The sequence below is a fragment of the Chiloscyllium plagiosum genome, chromosome 1 (genome assembly GCF_004010195.1).
Source record: "Chiloscyllium plagiosum isolate BGI_BamShark_2017 chromosome 1, ASM401019v2, whole genome shotgun sequence".
Classification (NCBI taxonomy): domain Eukaryota; kingdom Metazoa; phylum Chordata; class Chondrichthyes; order Orectolobiformes; family Hemiscylliidae; genus Chiloscyllium; species Chiloscyllium plagiosum.
In genome coordinates, this window is record NC_057710.1 from 97,517,102 (window position 1) to 97,536,618 (window position 19,517).

General features: G+C 41.0%; 1 protein-coding gene and 1 long non-coding RNA gene across 5 annotated transcripts in view; both read left to right on the forward strand.

The window, feature by feature from the left end:
* Window positions 1-7,830: 7,830 nt before the first annotated feature.
* The window catches only part of rfc1 (replication factor C (activator 1) 1), an 86,922-nt gene continuing 75,235 nt past the window's right edge, over window positions 7,831-19,517 (forward strand). The window contains exon 1 of one of the 4 annotated variants that reach the window (XM_043692892.1): window positions 7,831-8,301. In XM_043692892.1, coding sequence (XP_043548827.1) covers window positions 8,287-8,301 — 15 coding nt within the window. In that variant the 5' untranslated portion in view covers window positions 7,831-8,286. Of the gene's footprint in view, window positions 8,302-10,015; window positions 11,132-11,152; window positions 11,169-19,517 lie in introns of those variants that run through there. The other 3 variants (XM_043692868.1, XM_043692878.1, XM_043692885.1) reach the window with 3 other exon arrangements.
* On the forward strand, window positions 11,305-13,491 carry LOC122551268. The gene is made up of 2 exons (XR_006312070.1): window positions 11,305-12,418; window positions 13,116-13,491. It is a non-coding gene; the product is annotated as an uncharacterized LOC122551268 (long non-coding RNA).

Sequence of the window (19,517 nt, forward strand, 5' to 3'; positions counted from 1 at the left end):
AGGGTCAACATGCCTCAGGTGAGGGGAGAAGTTGAGAAGGAGAGACCTTCATGGTAATCTCAGCCTGTGCAGGAATTGAACCCATGCTGCGAGAAGATCAGTTAGCTCAGTTGGTCGGAGAGCTGGTTTGCGATGCAGAGAAAGAGTTCAACTAGTTCCAAGACATGCAAAAGTTCAGAAACAAACGATTGTCAATCAACTATTCATGAAGCAACTGTTAGAAGATTTGGTTGGGCTGAATGGAAACATGGCAGAACCCAAAAAGAGAAAACAACCTGTTGATATTCCCCAGTGTTGGGATTAGAAAGTTTGGGGGAAATGTATCAGGTAATAATTCTGAAAGAGTTAATGTTGAGAATTGTCTTAAATTCCATCAGTCTGATGAAGTCACACTTGGGTGGAGAAGAGGTATTCTAGTGTGAGATCCTGATGGAGACAGATGTGTTTTCTCTGGCTCCTAATACTCTATGTAATTATGCCTAACTAGCCAGTGTACTTAGTATCTATTGTCATCTTACAGTAAACTACATCTAGTATGAAGATAAATGCCTCTTCTCAATGGTGGCAACATGCAACCAGTTGTTGGTACTACAACACAGGATATGTTCACTATGTTAGCTAGAGGCGGTGAAAACAAGCTGCTCACCTCTCCTGCTATATGGCATTGAAGAGTACCGCGGCTGAGCTCATCATGTAGGGACTTGCTGGGCACTGACCACGGACTGCAGCTTCAGCATTTCTGCCAGGCTAGCCATTGCTATAGAAATATGTAACTCAGATGAGAGGTCTAGAAGAGGCTGGCGAGTCAGAAGAAGATGAAGATGCTGAGATCATTTAGTGCCTTTATGTTTTCAGTAACCCTCCACAGCCCCAGGCTGACTTAGAGGTTGGATAGCTGGAGTTGACTGCAGGGGCACAGAAATCGTCTATTTATGCTGCCAGGTAAGGACATTCTCTTAAAGGAACACGTTTATTTCTTGGGGATCAGTGTTCATACAATACACTGACGGCATCAGTCTGCAGAGTGAGCCTTGTGCCCATGGCAGGGAGCTATGCTCCTTCTTAGTCCAATTCAAGTGGTACTTTACATGTCTTTCCATAAAATTGGCCTTTCATTCTTGGTTGAACAACAAGCATTTGAGATTCAAGATAAGGCAAAGCTTATCACCATAGAGGACTCCTTCACACCCAGTATGTGAGATTTCATTGCCTCAGTGAACTCTGCAGATGTCCACACATAAGCTGCAGATGCTCCAAACAATTCTCCAAGAATTCTTAGATACTGGAAATGTACCAGGGGATTGGAAAATGCCGATGTAACACCTTTAATCAAAAAGGAAAGGAGACAAGAAAAGGGCAACTATAGGCCAGTTAGCTTAACATCTGATATTGGAAAATGTTAGAGTCTGTTCTAAAGGTTGCAACAACAGAGCATTCAGAAATACATATTATGAACAACCATGCTGTTTTATGAAGGGGATATTAAACCTGACATTTTCAGGTAACAAATGGGATAAATAAAGGAGAAGCAGTTGGTGTAATATTTTTGGATTTTCATAAGGCATTTGATAAGGTAACACACATTAGGCTACTTAGTAAAAGAAAAGCCCATAATGTTGGAAGTAGCATCTTAGCACAACTAGACGATTGGCTAATAGCAGGCAGAATGTTGGGATAAGGAGAGAGTTTTCAGGATGGTAAGCTGTGACTGGTGGAACGCTACTTGAATAGGTGCTGGGGCAACAAATGATTCCCAATAAAAGTATTAATAATTTTGTTGAGGAAAATGAATGAATTATAGTCAAGATTGCAGATGACACATAAACAGTTAATCATGGTACAGGGAGGATGAGGCAACCGTGGCTGACTAGGGAACTCAGGGATAGCATAAAAGCAAAAGAGAAAGCATATAATGTGGTAATGTGGGAAATCAGAGGATTAGGAAGCTTGCAAAGATCAACAGAGGGCAACAAAAAAAAAATAAGGAGGTAGAAGATTAACTATGAGGCTAAGCTAGCCAGTAATATAAAGGAAGACTATAGGAGTTTCTTTAGACTTATAAAGGGTAAAAGAGAGGCAAAAATGGACATTTGAGCATTGGAAAATGATGTTGGAGTGACAGTAGTGGAAATGGCTGAGGAACTGAATAATTACTTCACGTCAGTCTTCAAGAGAGTAAGGGGGCAGAGTTGACTATGGTGGCCATCACCAAGGAGAAGGTGCTTGGAAAACTGACTGGCCTGAAGGTGGATGAATCACTTGGACCAGATGGACTACACCCCAGTGTTCTAAAACAGATAGCTGAAGAGATAGTGGAGGCCTTAGTGGTGGTCTTTCAGAATCACTACAGACAGGGAGGGTCACAGAGGACTGGAAAATTGCTAATGTGATACCTCTGTTTATAAAGGGAGTAGGGCAAAAGACGGAAAATTACAGACCAATTAGCCTAATCTTAGTCATGCGTAAGATTTTAGAGTCCATTGTGAAGGATGAGATTTCTGAATACTTGGAAGTGTGTGGTAAAATAGGGCAAAGTCAGCATGGTTTCATCAAGGGGAGGTCACGCCTGACAAGTCTGCTAGAATTCTTTGAGGAAGTAACAAGCAGGTTAGACAAAGGACAGCCAATGGATATTATCTACCTGGACTTCAAGAAGGCCTTTGTCAAGGTGTCGCACAGGAGGCTGCTGAGTAAGATAAGGTCCCATTGTGATAGAGGCAAGGTGTTAGCATGGATAGAAGATTGGCTGTCTGGCAGAAAGCAGAGAGTGTGAATAAAAATGTCTTTCTCAAGATGGCAGCCGGTAACAAGTGATGTTCCGCAAGGGGCAGTGTTCACAACTTTTCACTTTATACAATAATGATTTAGATGAAGGAACTGAGGGCATTCTGTTAAGTTTGCAAATGATACAAAGACAGGTAGAGTGATAGGTAGCGTTGAGGAGGTGAGGAGGCTCCAGAGGGATTTGGATGGGTTAGGAGAATGGGTAAAGAAGTGGCAGATGGAGTACAACATGGGGAAGTGTGAGGTCATGCACTTTGGTAAGAAGAATAGAAGCATGGGCTCTTTTCTGAATGGGGTGAAAATTCAGAAGTCTGAAGTGCAGAGAAACCTGGGAGTTCTAGTCCAGGACTCTCTCAAGGTAAATTTGCAGGTTGAGTTGGTAGTTAGGAATTAAAGGAGAAAGTGGAGGCCTGCAGATGCTGGAGATCAGAGCTGAAAATGTGTTGCTGGAAAAGCGCAGCAGGTCAGGCAGCGAATATAAAAGCAGGGATGTACTTCTGAGGCTCTCTACAAGGCTCTAGTGAGACCACATTTGGAGTGTTGAGTGCAATGTTGAGCTCCATATCTCAGGAAGGATGTACTGGCCTTGGAATGTGTTCAAAGGAGCTTCACGAGAATGATCCTAGTAATGAAAATCTTACCATGTGAGGAATGTTTGAGGACTCTGGGTTATATTCAATGGAGGTTAAAAGGATGAGGGAGGATCTAATTGAAACTTACAAAATATTGAATGGCCTGCATAGAGTAGATTTGAGAAGATGTTTCCATTGGTAGGAGAAACTTGGACCTGAGGGCACAGCCTTAGAGTAAAGGGAAGATCTTTTAGAATGGAGATAAGGAGAAATTTCTTCAGCCAGAGAGTGGTGAATCTATGGAATTCATTGCCACAGAAGACTGCGGATGACAGATCATTGAGTGTATTTAAGATGGAGGTAGATGGGTCAAGGGGTTCAAAGGTTACAGGGAGAAAGTGTGATAATCGGGTTAAGAAATGTATCAGCATTAATTGAATGGCGGTGTGGACTCGATGGGCTGAATGGCCTAATTTCTGCTCCTTTTCTTAAGTTGGAAGGATGACACAATGAAAAGGCAAAGAGACATATGCAGATTAGCCAGAAGAATATTTTAAATTATTAAATTTAATATATCCTTAATATAATAAAACATAATGAAAATTTTTATTGGGATAAAAACTGCAGAAAGCTAGAGAATAGAGAGATTGGGAGTACTCTTGTATAAATGACAAAAGGCTAAAATACAAGTTCAACAGGTAATAGGGAAGACAAATGATACTGGCATCTATTTCAGAGGAAATAAAATATAACAGTAGTGCTAAAACTGTACAAGGCAGTAGACAGACCACAGCTGAAATACTGCGAACAGTTAAAGGCCCCTTATCTAAGGACAGATATACTGATATTAGAAGCAGTCATAAGAAAAGGTTCAGTAGGCTCATACACATTTGGAAGGACTGTCTTATGAGGATAAGTTGAGTAGTTTGGGCCTGTATTCATTGAAATTTAAAAGAATGAGAGCTGATCTTATTGTCATTGATGCATTACTTGCAGATGAATGGATTTATGAAGTCAGCAACGTTTACATGTTTTAGGTGCAGCCAACACTATTGTTACAGTCAGTAAAACACACCAAAACAAAATGTGGCACTTGTCCAAATCTCGTCCAGCTTTTCTTTACTTCTGTAAGGCATGTGTCACGAAATCTGGTTGCAAAGGCCATGCCAGACTCCATAACAAAACACAGTTCAACAATAAATTGGTGCATTCCCAGAACACTGGTAACAATACAGGTTTTAAGAATGTGAACAAATGCAAAATCATCAGATAACATTCTGAAATCAGATTGAAGCTGATATTTCCAAGGATAATTCTAGTACTAATGGCAGAGTACAAATGGCTCTTAAATAATATCTAAAAAAAATTGTTCTGCAGTACAAGTCTGAAATAAGATAATGAGATAAATCTATTTTCACGTAAACCTGGATAGGCTAATCAACAATAACTTTCAACTGTGATAGAGGGAATATATCTTTTTGAAATGAGAAGTCCTTGAAAGTTGCTTTGTCTTTTGAGGACATTGATTCATCTTGGTTGCAACATTCTATATATTTGTGTACTCTGGCTGCAATGCAGGCATTGCAGTTGTTCAGGAGCATTGTTGCTAAATCAGATCCTTTGCATATTCCTAGTGTGAGCCATGTGATTGATCATCGCAGCATCGCAATTTGAGGATTAGAAATGTACCTTTCTGCCCTTTGAAACGTTTTGAACCACAAGTGAATCTTATATGCATGTTAATGTGGAACTGTTAAGGCATGTTTGTTAGTTTAGAATATATTTCATTTTTAAAATTTTCATTTGTATGAATGACATTTTAGAATAAAACTTTAGACCAGCATTTAAATAATCCTAATACACTGGTTTTAGTGGAAGATTGGATGTGTCAAAGTCAAACTGCTACTTTTGCATCATGTTGACAGATATTATCCTCCTGATCAGAAGGAGGCAGAGTGAAGTTTTAGGCCAGGATGAGCATTCACGGTAAAACAAAATGTTAGCTCTGTTTCTCTCTCCACACATACTGCCAGAACTGCTGAGTTTCTCCAGCAGTTTCTGTCATGTTTGTTTCAGATCTCCAGCAGTCGCAGTTCTTTGTTTTATAATATTAGGGAGGTCTAGTTAAAAACTGTACAATCCATTAGTCAGATCACAGTTGGAATTCTGTGAACAGTTTTGGTCCCCTTATTTAAGGAAAGATATACTGACATTGAGTGCAATCCAGAGATGTTCATTAGGCTGATCCCAGATATGGGGGGATTGAGTAGTTTGGAATTTAGAAGAATGAGGGGTGACCTAATTGAGGCATAGGGGACTTGGAAGAATTGACAAAGTAGAGATGGAAAAGATACTTCTGGTTGTGGGATAGTTTAAGACCATAAGGCATAATCGTGGAATAAGGGCTCACATATTTAAGACAGATATGAGAATTTCTTCTCTCAGATGGTACTTAATCTGTGGGATTCTTTACTGCAGAACACTGTAGAGGCTGTCATTCAGCAGGGAATGCGAGTAAAAAATCCAAATACTTGGATACCACAAAAGATTTCAAGAATATGCAACCAGTCCAGATCAAAGTAATTACTGATAATGATGCTACATAGTGAAGGACAGAAACCAGCTCAAACTGATGTATGGTACAGCAATCACACATGAAGAATAAGGATGATGATGATTGTGTCAAACTATTGAGTGACAGCAACCAGCAGGAAGACACCAAGTTGTCAAACAAGTGCAGCAGATAACAACAATGCCTCTCTGGATGGTTATACAATCACTAAATTAGGACTAGTTGTCAAACCTCCAAAGGGTTACACTGAACTATGAAATGTTCTGAAGAAGGATCACTGGACCCGAAACTTTCACTCTGCTTTCTCTCCACAGATGCTGCCAGGTCTACTGAATTTCTCCAGCAATTTCTGTTTTTGGTTTAAAATGTTAGCCTGGTAAACTCTTGTACAAAGTTTGTGCGAAGATTTGTAGCTCGGGTGCTCGTTGTTGTGGTTCTGTTCGCCGAACTGGAAGTTTTTGTTGCAAACGTTTCGTCCCCTGGCTAGGCGACATCATCAGTGCTTGGGAGCCTCCTGCGAAGCACTTCTTTGATGTTTCCTCCGGTGTTTATAGTGGTCTGTCCCTGCCGCTTCCGGTTGTCAGTTTCAGCTGTCCGCTGTAGTGGTTGGTATATTGGGTCCAGGTCGATGTGTTTGTTGATGGAGTTTGTGGATGAATGCCATGACTCTAGGAATTCCCTTGGGAGCCTCGTGCGAAGCGCTTCTTTGATGTTTCCTTCGGTGTTTATAGTGGTCTGTCCCTGCTGCTTCCGGTTGTCAGTTTCAGCTGTTCGCTGTAGTGGTTGGTATATTGGGTCCAGGTCGATGTGTTTGTTGATGGAGTTTGTGGATGAATGCCATTCACATGGCATGGCATTCATCCACAAACTCCATCAACAAACACATCGACCTGGACCCAATATACCAACCACTACAGCGGACAGCTGAAACTGACAACCGGAAGCGGCAGGCACAGACCACTATAAACACCAGAGGAAACATCAAAGAAGCGCTTCGCAGGAGGCTCCCAAGCACTGATGATGTCGCCTAGCCAGGGGACGAAACGTTTGCAACAAAAGCTTCCAGCTCGGCGAACAGAACCACAACAAACTCTTGTACAATTATTGAATTGACAATATATGCCTATGTACAACATCTCTACTTGAGATAAGTTTTAAAATTTTAGGTAAAGGTGATGGGTTATATCTCATCATCAGTATATCAGTATTGCCTAATGAGAGATACTTATTGAATCCCTACAACATAGGCAGAGGCCATTTGGCCAATTGAGTCTGCACCGATCCTCTGAAGAGCATCCTACCCCGCCTCTCTATCCCATAACCCTGCATTTATCATGGCTAACCCACTTAGCCTACACAGGCCTGGGCCCAATGGGCAATTTAACATGTCCAATCCACCTAACCTGCATATTTTTGGACTGTGGGAGGAACCCAGAGAACCCGGTAGAAATCCATAGAGGTGCGGTGAGAACATCCAAACTCCATGCATATAGTTGCCCAAGGTTGGATTCAAACCATATCTCTGGTGCTGTGAGGCAGTGGTGCTAACCACTGAGCCACCACGCTGCCCTAATATATTGCCATTGTATTATAGCATGTGACGGTATAAAGGTTTCATACTTCATCTTATTTCAAGATCACTCTAAATATGCTTCTCTGCTGTAATCTAATTGTTTAAAGTTAGCCCAGACTTGGATGTCTGAAGAATATTTGTAAATAATAATTAGCTGCAGTAAACGTCTGTTAAATTCTTCAATACCATGTTAGTCTCACTTAGTCTCTTATGTTAAGGGAGATAACGTTAACATTTCTACATCAGATAAAACATTATACTATCAGAAAATATCACATTCTTCATCTTGAAAGATAAATGGAGTGGAAAGGACAACGTTTCTGCGTGTGATGTCTGTCATTCCTCAAGACATTATGCTAATCTGAGTCAGACTGTTGTGAGCAGTTAATGCTGCATGGTCTGAAATTTTGTCAGCTTAACTTTCTAAAACGTGCTCCTTCATTATGGGCAGCAAAGCAATCTCTACAGTTTTCTATGGAAAACCCATGATGGGCCATCGCTTCCAGTGTCAGCAATCAGTTGGACAACTATTGCGACAAATGTTCACTTGACGCCTCCCCTTAGCTTTTGTGTCAACTTCCGGGATCACAGCAGGAATTCCTTATAGATTTGCAGCTGAGACATGTTCCTCACTCAGGGTCCGCGTCTGTATTTCTACTCCTTCCAGGGTCGGTAGGCTAGATTTCACCCCCTTACCAGGGGGAAAATCGATCTGCTCAAGGCAGTGTCTCTGAACGTGGAGTGGTGCCTTTCTGTACCAGCTTCAACTGTGAAAATCCAGGCCAATGAGTGTGCAGCAGGCAAGTGCAATCAGTTTGTCCTTACTCCCTGAACACACGCATACTTTTGAAAGGATCGATTATACCTCAGCTGGATAATATAATTTTGCACGTGTAATTGAAAACTCTCATCCCTGTACCATTTCAGTAAATGTCTTCTGCATTACCACTGAAACCTTGACATAGTTCCCGAGGTCTGATTCCTAGGAGCGGTCATGGTACTTTTATAGAGGCCTAATAAGTATATTTTAAGGTTTTATCTTAACTTCCCTTGCTGTGCACGCTTTGCGCCTATTTATCAAGCAATAAAGAATCACGTTATTTTGTTTACTCGTCTTTACAATTTATCCGGCCACATTAAAAAAAATGTATTGGAGTGCCAGCTGTTACAATTTTAAAATGGTACAGTATCATTTAAATTGTATAGCTTTTCCTGATTTTCTTTAATCTATTCACACTTTGCATTAAATTTGTCTGTGCATTATGTTCCCTTTAAGTCTGCTGCTATTTCATACATTGCTAAGCCTGTGCTTCTGCAAACTTGATAATTATGCCTTTTAGAACTAGGTTCACATCAAGGATGCATACCAAAGTGGCAATAAGGCAGGAATCAATTGAATAATTCTTTAAGTACCTGAGATGAGGATGTTACAGCTCCACATGATCAAAACAGAACAAGGACGTGGAAATGCAGGACATTGTGAATACTTACTTTGTGTTAGTGTTCCCAAGAAACAGCTGCTTTGTAAATTCCAAGCAAACTAGTATTAAGGACAGGGATTCAATAAAATTAATAAAAGCAAAATGATACTAGTGATGGAAACAATAACATTAAAATTTATACTTCCTAGATTAGAGGGTTTTAGAGTGAGAAATTTTAAATTATGTGAGAACAATGCAAAATAGTCTAACTGTGACTTCCGTCTTTTGATGGAAATTGTGTACCTCACTCCACAGTGTAAACATAGAAAATAACAGGAGTAGGTCATCTGGCCCTTTGAATCTGCTCAGTCTTTCAATATGATCATGGCTGATCATCCAGTTTGGCTATCTCCCCATACCCTTTGATCCTTTTAGAATGGTGAAGGTGAATATCTAGAGATTATAGCCCAGTTAGCCTAGCATCTGCTGTGGGATAATTATAGCATAGTGAAGAAGGTGTGTGGTATGCTTGCCTTTATTGATCAGTGCATTAAGTATAGGAGTTGGAGGTCATGTTGAGGTTGTACAGGACATTGGTTAGACCACTCTTGGTGTATTGCATGCAATTCTGGTCTCCTTCCTACAGGAAAGATGCTGTGAAACTTGAAAGGGTTCAGAAAAGATTTATGAGAATGTTGCCAGGGTTGGAGGGTTTGAGCTATAGGAAGAAGCTGAACAGGCTGGGGCTGTTTTCCCTGGAGTGCTGGAGGCTGAGGGGTGACCTTATAGAGGTTTATAAAATCATGAGGGGCATAGATAAGATCAGTAGCAAAGGTCTTTTCCTTCGTGTAGGGGAGTTCAAAACTAGAGGGCATAATTTTAAGGTGAGTGAAAAAAGATATAAAAGGAACCTGAAGGGCATCTTTTTCACAAAGAGGGTAGTTCGTATGTGGAATGAACTGCCAGAGGAAATGGTAGATGCAGATACAGTTACAACATTTAAAAGACATTTGGATAGGTACATGAATAGGAAAGGTTTAGAGGGATATGAACCAATTGCAAGCAAATGGGACTAGTTTAGTTTAGGAAACTTGGTTGGCATGGACGAGTTTGACCAAAGGGTGTGTTTCCATGCTATATGACTCTTCTCAAATTGGCAGAATTTCCCAGTAGGATACATGTTGTGCCTCAGATATTCACTGTTTGTTTTATTTTGGGATAGACAACCACAAATCCAAGTTTACCAGTAACATAGAGGTGTCACTGTGAGCATTGTAGATGGAAATGTGACATTAGAAAAGATTATTGAAGAAACGGCTGGCATTTGTGTAGCACCATTCAACCACAGGACATGTCAACGTTACAGCCAGTGTAGTAATATTTTCAATTGTAGCTGCTGTTGTAGGAAACACGGCAGCCAATTTCCACATTATCAACATGCATGATAATCTGTTTTGTGATGTTAATTGAGAGATAAGTTATGAGAATGGGTTAAACCTGGCAGTTCAAGTACATAAATATTGTAAGAAGTGGAGGTGGACAAAGTCAGAAATCACATAACACCAGGGTATAGTCCAACAGGTTTATTTGGAATCACAAGCTTTCAGAGCCCTGCTCCTTCATCAGGTGAAGTCCTGTGATTCTGGTAATCTGAAAATATTTAGGGATATGGGTGGTTTTGTGAAGTCAGGTTTGCAGAAGAGCAATGATCTTATTCATTAATAGAAGTTTCCAGGGGCTGAAGGCTACACTGGGAGTAAAATGGAGTACCTTAACTTAGTCTATCCTTTGTAAGGTAATACAATAATACCTTTTGGAGATGCCAGTGTTGGACGGGGGTGGATAAAGTTTAAAAATCACACAACACCAGGTTATAGTCCAACAGGTTTATTTGGAAGCACTAGCTTTCAGAACACTGCTCCCTCATTGTACCTGTGCGAGTATGTTAAAGTACAGCTTTAATTGCAGCTGCTTCCGGTGATACAACTTAATATTTCACAATGTGAGTGAGCTTCCCTGAGTCAGTGCACACCGCCACTGGCCCATCCGCTCCCCTCTGCAGGGGGACGCTGCACCCGTCAATCAAACCTCACCCACATCCTGTGGCCACCCGCATGACCTCATCTCCGCGCGCCGCACGCTTGCGCGTTGAAATTGTTGGCGCCAAATGTAACGGCGAAGGAGAGGAGATAGACCACCAACCACCATGGTGAGTGTGGGCTGGGGAGGCGAGATAGACCACCATGGTGAGTGTGGGCTGGGGAGGCGAAGGAGGCGAGAGCATCATCATCACCATCGGCGGGGGGGGAGGAGAGAGAATGCCGCCATAGCGAGGGCTCCCCCGGGGCTCGGCCTCTCTCCCCCGGGGCTCGGCCTCTCTCCCCCGGGGCTCGGCCTCTCTCCCCCGGGGCTCGGCCTCTCTCCCCCGGGGCTCGGCCTCTCGGGTGACTGTCGGCTGTTCCGAGGTCAGCCCCCCCCCCCCGGTGCCAGTTTCAGGGGAAAAGGTTCCCGTGGGGTGGGGAGGGGATGTTAAACCTGCCTTGAGTTTCTGGTTCACTGGGATGGCGAATGACTGACTCCTCATTGAGCGGTTGATCTGTGGCGTGGGACCGGGTGTACAGTTGATGTGATGGGAAGTGATTGGTTTTACTGAATGTGATGCTTGGCTCCACGTTTGGTAGATTTCGCTGCTCCAGGTGCACAGAACATGAAGCGAAGGAAATGTCAAGCTAAATTGGAAAGATCATTTCGGCGATAGAAACGGCTGAAACATTTACACTAAGTTCTGTACCTAGGTTCAGGAGTTGGTTTAAAGGCTGGCTTATGTGAATGCCTCAGTGTTTTTCTGGATCCATGAGTATTTTGCCAGCTTGTGTGTTTAAAAAGTGATAAGGCATTGGAATTTGGAAGCGAATGTCTTACAGGAGATGTGCTTGTTGTGGTGTTTGCTTTTTAGAAAAGAATGAGACCAATGCATTAAGTTGCAAGACTTGAGGATGCCATGTCAAATATTTCTTGGAGGATGAAGTTGATTAATATACTTTGACCATTTTTGTGCAGAATGTCAGTCCAAGGAAGACAGAAATTGGATTTTTTAGATATGATCATCCTTGCTGTTTCTCTCCTTTGTTCTTTTTTTATTGCTTCTTTCTTCTTTGAGGCTACAGAGTGACGCAGAAAAGTATATTTTGATGTTGACTTGTGCTAAACACATTGCACCTGTGCAGACGGGAAGTGTGTGTACTGAACAAAAACCTTAAACTGCGGTTTCTGTACATGACTGTACAATATGTTGGTCAGGAACATTCGATTGTTCATAACTTCAAAGACTGCCACTATGAAAACATGCTTTCTCTTCTAATTTTATTCTGCTGTGGCATAACTGCAACATCCCATGCTGAACAAGAGGTGCTGTGAAGAAAATGAGCCTATTTTAACATCGTGGCAATGCAGAATTGAACCATTACAGCAAGTGACATGAAATGCACATGATGAGGTAGGATTGTAAATTATACAGTTTCCAAAAGTGCTGTTACAGTGTTCTTACTAATCTAAGTTAGAAGATATATTAGCTGGAGGGGGTTCATAATCAAGCCTGAGTGGAGTAATTTTAAGTATTTCTAAGTGTCTAATTTTTGCGATTGTGTTTTAAAATAAATCAATGGTTTTATTTTTCCTCTTTCTTGGGTTACATTTTTTAAAAAAAAGGACAGATAATCCCTGTGCATACTTCAGTTGGCCTAAATGTTACCTTTTTAATTCTTCAAGATTAATGGAAAAATATGGCATTGTTGGCAGGCAGTTAAAACTCTAAAAATAGGAACAGGATTAGGCTGTTCAGACCCTTGAGCCTGCTCTGCCATTCGATAAGATCATGCTGATCCAACATGCTCACATCCATTTTCCTCTGTTTTCCCCATAACGTTTGATTTCCCACACTGATCAAAAATGTATTTATCTCAGCCTTAGATATGCACAAGGACTCTTTGCCACAGAGAGCTGTGGGCACAGAGTTTCAAAGGCACTCAACCCCCTGAGTGAAGCAATTCCTCGTCATTTCAGTCTTAAATTGGTAGCTTTTATTTTGAGATTAAGCCCATAGGGCTTCTATGAAGTTTATGTAAATATTCAATAAATGTTGAATGTGTATCTGTGAATTAATGGGATTAATTTTGTGAAATTTTATATTTTAGGACCAAGCATCATGTTGGTTTTCCTGACGAAATAATAATTATTGTCTGAAGAGGGAACTGAGGTGACATCCCCATTGTGGATTAATGGATTACATAAAAGCAGAACAGAAATCTGGTTGGAGCTAGATTGGTGGAACTGCTTTTGTGTAAAAAGGAGGGAAGATGGACGTGTAGGGGCACTGACTGCTTTCGCTATGTGGGTGTAGTTTTCAGTTTGAGTAAAGTGTAGGCTTTCTCCTGATTTAAAAATTTGTTATAAGCCTTACATAATTCCAGTTTGAAAGTTTATCTTGATGTACTTACATGTTGTGGTCAGCTGTAACACATTTTGCAGTTCTTGTAACAAAATGTTAAATAAATGTTTTGTTTAGAAAAATTAAATTTTTGTTTTCTTTTTCATACCAGAACTGTGCAGTTGAGGGCTACACAAGCCAGGAATAGCAGATGACCAGATTTTAATGTTTTCAGTCAAAAGGTTATATTTTAATATGCATCAGTGAGGTCATTCAGTTAAGGTTGGGACAGAAGTGTGAACTGAGCTGATCCTTTCTTCTTTTGATGTAGACACTTCAGTAGGTTATGGCTGGTTACTGTTTTATGCTTTGCCCAGTGGTCTTTTATTCATTGTGAGCAGGTTGGATATCACAGTTAGATGTATCTTCATCTCATGTCTATCCATGCAGGTGATACAGGGCAGAAGTCGAAAAAGGTTATGTGGAGGGGTCTTCATGCCATCTTTGCTGAATCAGCAAATTCAGTATTGAACCTTGAATTTACTTTGTGGAGAGAAAGCAAAGTTAACATTCTGAAGAAGGATCATTGGACCCAAAACATTAACTGTGCTTTCTCTCCACAGATGCTTGTTTTTTTTTGAGCAATTTTTTTTTTCTTTGATTTCCAGTGTCTGCCATTCTTTTTGTTTTTTGTTTGGGTCTGGAATTTACTTTATTTGAATCTTTTTGTTCCAGTGAACTGATCCAGCAGGTCATCAAATTACTTGTTGCTAACTTTTCAGCTAGTTTACTTTTGCTTTTGCAGTAAGTAGGCTATGTTGAATTATTCCTGAATTATGAAGTTAAATTAAATGCAAGTCTTATATATGAGAGTTTTCTTGCCTTTTTAAGCAAAGCACCAATAGAAGTAGGGAACAATCAAGTGTAGTCACTCATTCTTAATTGTGATCCCTTTCTGGTATTCCACCAGTCACCTTTCTTTTCGTGGTACTGCAACCCAACATTGCATTGTGTACTCGTTAATGAATTTCACCTAACACCCTCCTTCCCTTTATATGTGCTTCTGTGTTTGCCATATAATCCTTCCTTCTCTTTCACAATTTTGCTTCATGACTGGACTTGCTTTTCATAATGATTAACCACCTTCCTTGATTTTGCAAGTAATCTAAACAACTGTTACTGTGCTCATACACTCAAAATGCCCTGCCTTCCATTTTTGAAGTAGCTGGTTGGTTACATGGCTGGATTTAATTTACTCATCCATCCCATCAAATCAATATCTTGTTTTAATGTAACAAAACGCTAATGTGTGGGGCTGGCAATTTGAAATCCTGTCAGTTCATGGCCACTGCTGTGGATTATTATTGAGTTGCTGGAATAATTTTTATTTTTAAAAAGTTGGCTTTGATTAATCGTTTGAAGGTTGAAGTTAGTTTCTGTGAGAAATATAATGTAATTGTGGATTTATGCATTATTTAATGGCATTTGTAAGTGGAGTCTTGAGCTGTGGATTCTTTCTCTTTGCCAGTATGATAAGTTCTAGGCTTAACTGGGTTGTAGTGCACCATGCAACACCAATTCAACTGTTGGTTGACAATGCCACCGCATGTATTGTAGATAAGATTATTGAGTAAGAGTGCATCTTGCAATAAATCTTAGCAATAACAAAGAACTTGGGAATATTAATTTACCCTTTTTTTTAAATTGAACTATTCATGTTTTTGCACGTCAAAATATTGGACATGATGGAGAAAGATTAAATTACAGCTAGGAATTTTGTTCAAGTGCTTGAAACGGGAACAATCGAATCAGTTGTAATTATGTTCTACTTGCATAGAGTTCAATCATTTTTGAATGGACCTTTAATTTTTAATGTTCAACTAGAGAGTACAGAGAAACATCGATAATCCGGTATTCAATTATCCGAATATCGGATTACCTGGCAAGATGGCATGGTCCCGATGCTCTGCTAAACTACGTTATCTGGCATTCGATTGTTTGGAATTCGATTTAATCAAATGAAATATTCCCTGTCTGTGTCCTCCGGATAATCGAAGTTCCTCTGTAGATGTGCTGAAAATGATGTGCATTATTGCCAATGGCTACCTCAGGAAAAAATAGTTGCGCGGATATTACTCTTGACAGGGTAATTGGAAGCTGTTTTATCAGGTTTCCTGCAGAGGGAAGAGGAAACAGATTGACTTCTCTGCTCTCCTTTCCAACTACCTATTTCTACTCTCTCTTAAACTTGAGCTCATATGCCCAGATCTTGACTCTTGCCAGACCCTATTCAGACATTACATGTACTTGGTGACCTTTGGCTGCTGGTTCAGAATTTTCCATTCTTGTTGTGTCATGTCCCTCCAAGGGCCAATTCTTCCCTTTCTGCACATTCTCCATCAAGCTTAACTCTGAATTGACTGCAATCAAAAGTGTGGCACTGGAGAAGTACAGCATATCAGGCAGCATCCGAGGAGCAGGTGAATTGAAGCTTTGGGCATAAGCCCTTCGTGTCTCACTCCTGATGAAGGGCTTATGCCCGAAACATCGATTCTCCTGCTACTTGGGTGCTGTCTGATCTGCTGTGCTTTTCCAGTGGCACATTTTTTGACTCTGATCTCCAGCATCTGCAGTTCTCACTTTCTTCTACGTTCTTATAATTGTGATCTCTTGCACAACCTTGATTTTCTCTGCCTGACCATTTGTGGTTATGCTGACTGATGTCTATGCTCTTCTCCCTAAATCTTCCCTGCCAAAAGAAAATCATGCTTGCTTCCTTATGGACACTCCTTCAAACCTATCTCTGTAACAAGATTTTGGTCACTTCTCCCAAATGCTAAACTTAGTACAATTACTTTCCCATTAAGTGGTTTGGACATTTTCCTGTACTTAAGATGCTACTTAAATGTGTTGTTTTGACTGTTGGCTTTAGTTGCATGTGTGCAGTGATTGGCTTCTGTCAGAAATACTCCAGAAGCGAGGGATGGGTTTTCTCATGTCTCATTAATTTAGACTTAAATTTTGTTTAGATTTAGCCATCTTGTACATTTGACCTCTTGCTTGTTTGAGTTGATTTGAAATATGTTTGATTACTTCAATAGGATACACTATGGTGAGCTTTCAAACAGGAGGATCCTGGAATTCTCCCATCATTGGCATGAATAAAAATTTCTGAAGGGAAGCCCTGGGAGGCAGTGTGGTTTCATTGAACACTAGGAGATAGTTTATCTTTTTGATTGCTGGGATGTTAATAATCTTTGGCACCTTTTGGAAAATATGATATTATGCTTTCTCCACTTTGTCAGTGTTTTCAGATGTCTTAGTATATATGATACCTGTATAACAATGTTTTACTTCAGTCTCTGGGCTGTAGCTGCTAACCACAAGTAAATAAAGCAAAAGATATAAGAGACCTAAGGGGCAACATCCTCACACATAGGGTGGTATGTGTGTGATATGGGCTGGCAGAAGAAGTGGTGGAGGCTAGTACAATTGCAACATTTAAAAGGCACCTGGATGGGTATATGAACAGGAAAGGAGGGGTATGGGCCAGTTGCTGACAGGTGTAACTAGATTTGGTTGGGATATCTAGTTGGCATGGACGAGTTCGACCAAAGGGTGTGTATCCGTGCCGTACATCTCTATGACTCTATGAAATGTGCAGTGGTGAGCAAAGCAGGTTGTTCATTTGATTGATCATAATGAAACAATTACAAGATTTTTTTTTCTAATTTTTTTTTCCCATCAACTACTTACTTTCTTTGTCTCAAGTTGCTGAGCACTATTTTACTATCTGTGTTGTCCCAAAGGAATGAAACCTCGGTCATGTTTTAGCCAGCGGAAACAACATTAAGGTGAATCTCTGTACTTCTGGAAGAAGCAGCACCATCTCATTAATGCTGCTACCAAAATGTAACTCTGATTGAAAGACAGTATTTAAATGAAATCTTTACTCAACAGTAGGCAGTTTCACTAGGCTGATGACATGACAAATGCAAGAGACAGATGCAGCTTTACACAGTCCTGTCCGACTGTGCCAGACTTTGTTTTCTCCCATTGCCATCTTTCTCCCCAATATGTACATTGCAAAGAACCATGCTTTATTTCACTTTGGCAGGGGAGGCAATGGCCTAGTTGTATTTATTGCTAAACTGTTCATTCGGAGACCCAGTTAACATTGTGGGACCCAGGTTCGAATCCTGCCACGGCAGATGGTGGTATTTGAATTCAGTAAATAGACTCTTAATTCCAGATAATGATGACCATGAATCCATTGTTGATTGTCGGAAAAACCCATCTGGTTCACTAATGTCCTTTAGGGAAGGAAACTGCCATCCTTACCTGGTCTGGCCTACATGACTCCTGACCCACAGCAAATGGTTGTCTCTTAACTGCCCTCTGGGCAATTAAGGATGGCTAATGAATGCTGCCCAGCCAGTGAGGCCCTCATCCTGTGAATAAATAAAGAAAAACTTTCCCACACTATCAGAAAGTGTGTCGAATTTATGCAGCTTTATAATTCTGTCTCCACTCCCACTCCTACCCTGGATGGCTGCCCAAGGCAATAGAAAGGTTAGACCAAAAAATACAGGAGTAGAATTAGGCCATTCAGCTCATTGAGTCTGCACTGCCATTTGATCATGGCTGATACGTTTTTAAATCTTATTATCTGCCTTCTCCCCATAACCTTTGATCCCCCTATTAATCAAGAACCTATCTATCCCTGTCTTAAATACACTCGATGACTTGGCCTGCACAGCCATTTGTGGCGATGAGTGCCACAGATAAACCACTCATCTAAAGGGTGAAATCCCTCATCTAAAGGGTCATCCCTTCACTCTGAGACTGTGCGCCTTCTGGTCTTAGTCTGTTCTACTATTGGGAACATTTTCTCCACATCCACTCTATCCAGGCCTTTCATTATTCTGTAAGTTTCAATTCCCCCTCATTCTTCCGAACTCCATCTGATACAGACCCTTAACCACTCCTCATATGACAAGCCCTTCATCCCCAGGATCATTTTTGTATACCTCCTCTGGATCTCATCTGAAGCCAGCGCGTTCATCCTTAGACAGTAGGTGCAGGAGTAGGCCATTCTGCCCTTCGAGCCTGCACCACCATTCATTATGATCATGGCTGATCATCCTCAATCAGTATCCTGTTCCTGCCTTATCTCCATAACCCTTGATTCCACTATCCTTGAGAGCTTTATCCAACTCTTTCTTAAACGAATCCAGAGACTGGGCCTCCATTGCTTTCTGGGGAAGAGCATTCCACACACCACTCTCTGGGTGAAGAAGTTTCTCCTCATCTCTGTCCTAAATGGCCTACCCCTTATTTTTAAGCTGTGTCTTCTGGTTCGAGACTCACCCAACAGCGGAAACATGTTTCCTGCCTCCAGAGTGTCCTATCCTTTAATAATCTTATGTCTCAATCAAATCCCCTCTCAGTCTTCTAAACTCAAGGATATACAAGCCCAGTCGCTCCCATCTTTCAATATAAGATAGTCCCGTCATTCCAGGAATTGACCTCGTGAATCTACGCTGCACTCCCTCAATAGCCAGAATGTCTTTCCTAAAATTTGGAGATCGGAACTGCACACAATATTCCAGGTGCGGTCTCACCAGGGCCCTGTACAGCTGCAGAAGAACCACTTTTCTTCTATACTCAATCCCTCTTGTTATGAAGGCCAGCATGATATTAGCCGCCTTCACTACCTGCTGTACCTGCATGCTTACCTTCATTGACTGATGTACAAGAACACCCAGATCTCTTTGTACTGCCCCTTTACCTAACTTGACTCCATTTAGGTAGTAATTTGCCTTCCTGTTCTTGCCACCAAAGTGGATAACCTTACATTTATCCACATTAAACTGCATCTGCCATGCATCTGTCCACTCACCTAACCTGTCTAGGTCACCCTGTAATCTCCTAACATCCTCCTCACATTTCACCCTGCCACCCAGCTTCGTATCATCAGCAAATTTGCTAATGTTACTATTAATACCATCTTCTATATAATTAATATATTGTAAAAAGCTGCGGTCCCAGCACTGATCACTGCAGTCCCCCACTGGCACCGCCTGCCATTCCGAAAAGGAGCTGTTTATCACTACTCTGTGTTTCCTGTCAGCCAACCAATTTTCAATCCAAGTCAGTACTTTGCCCC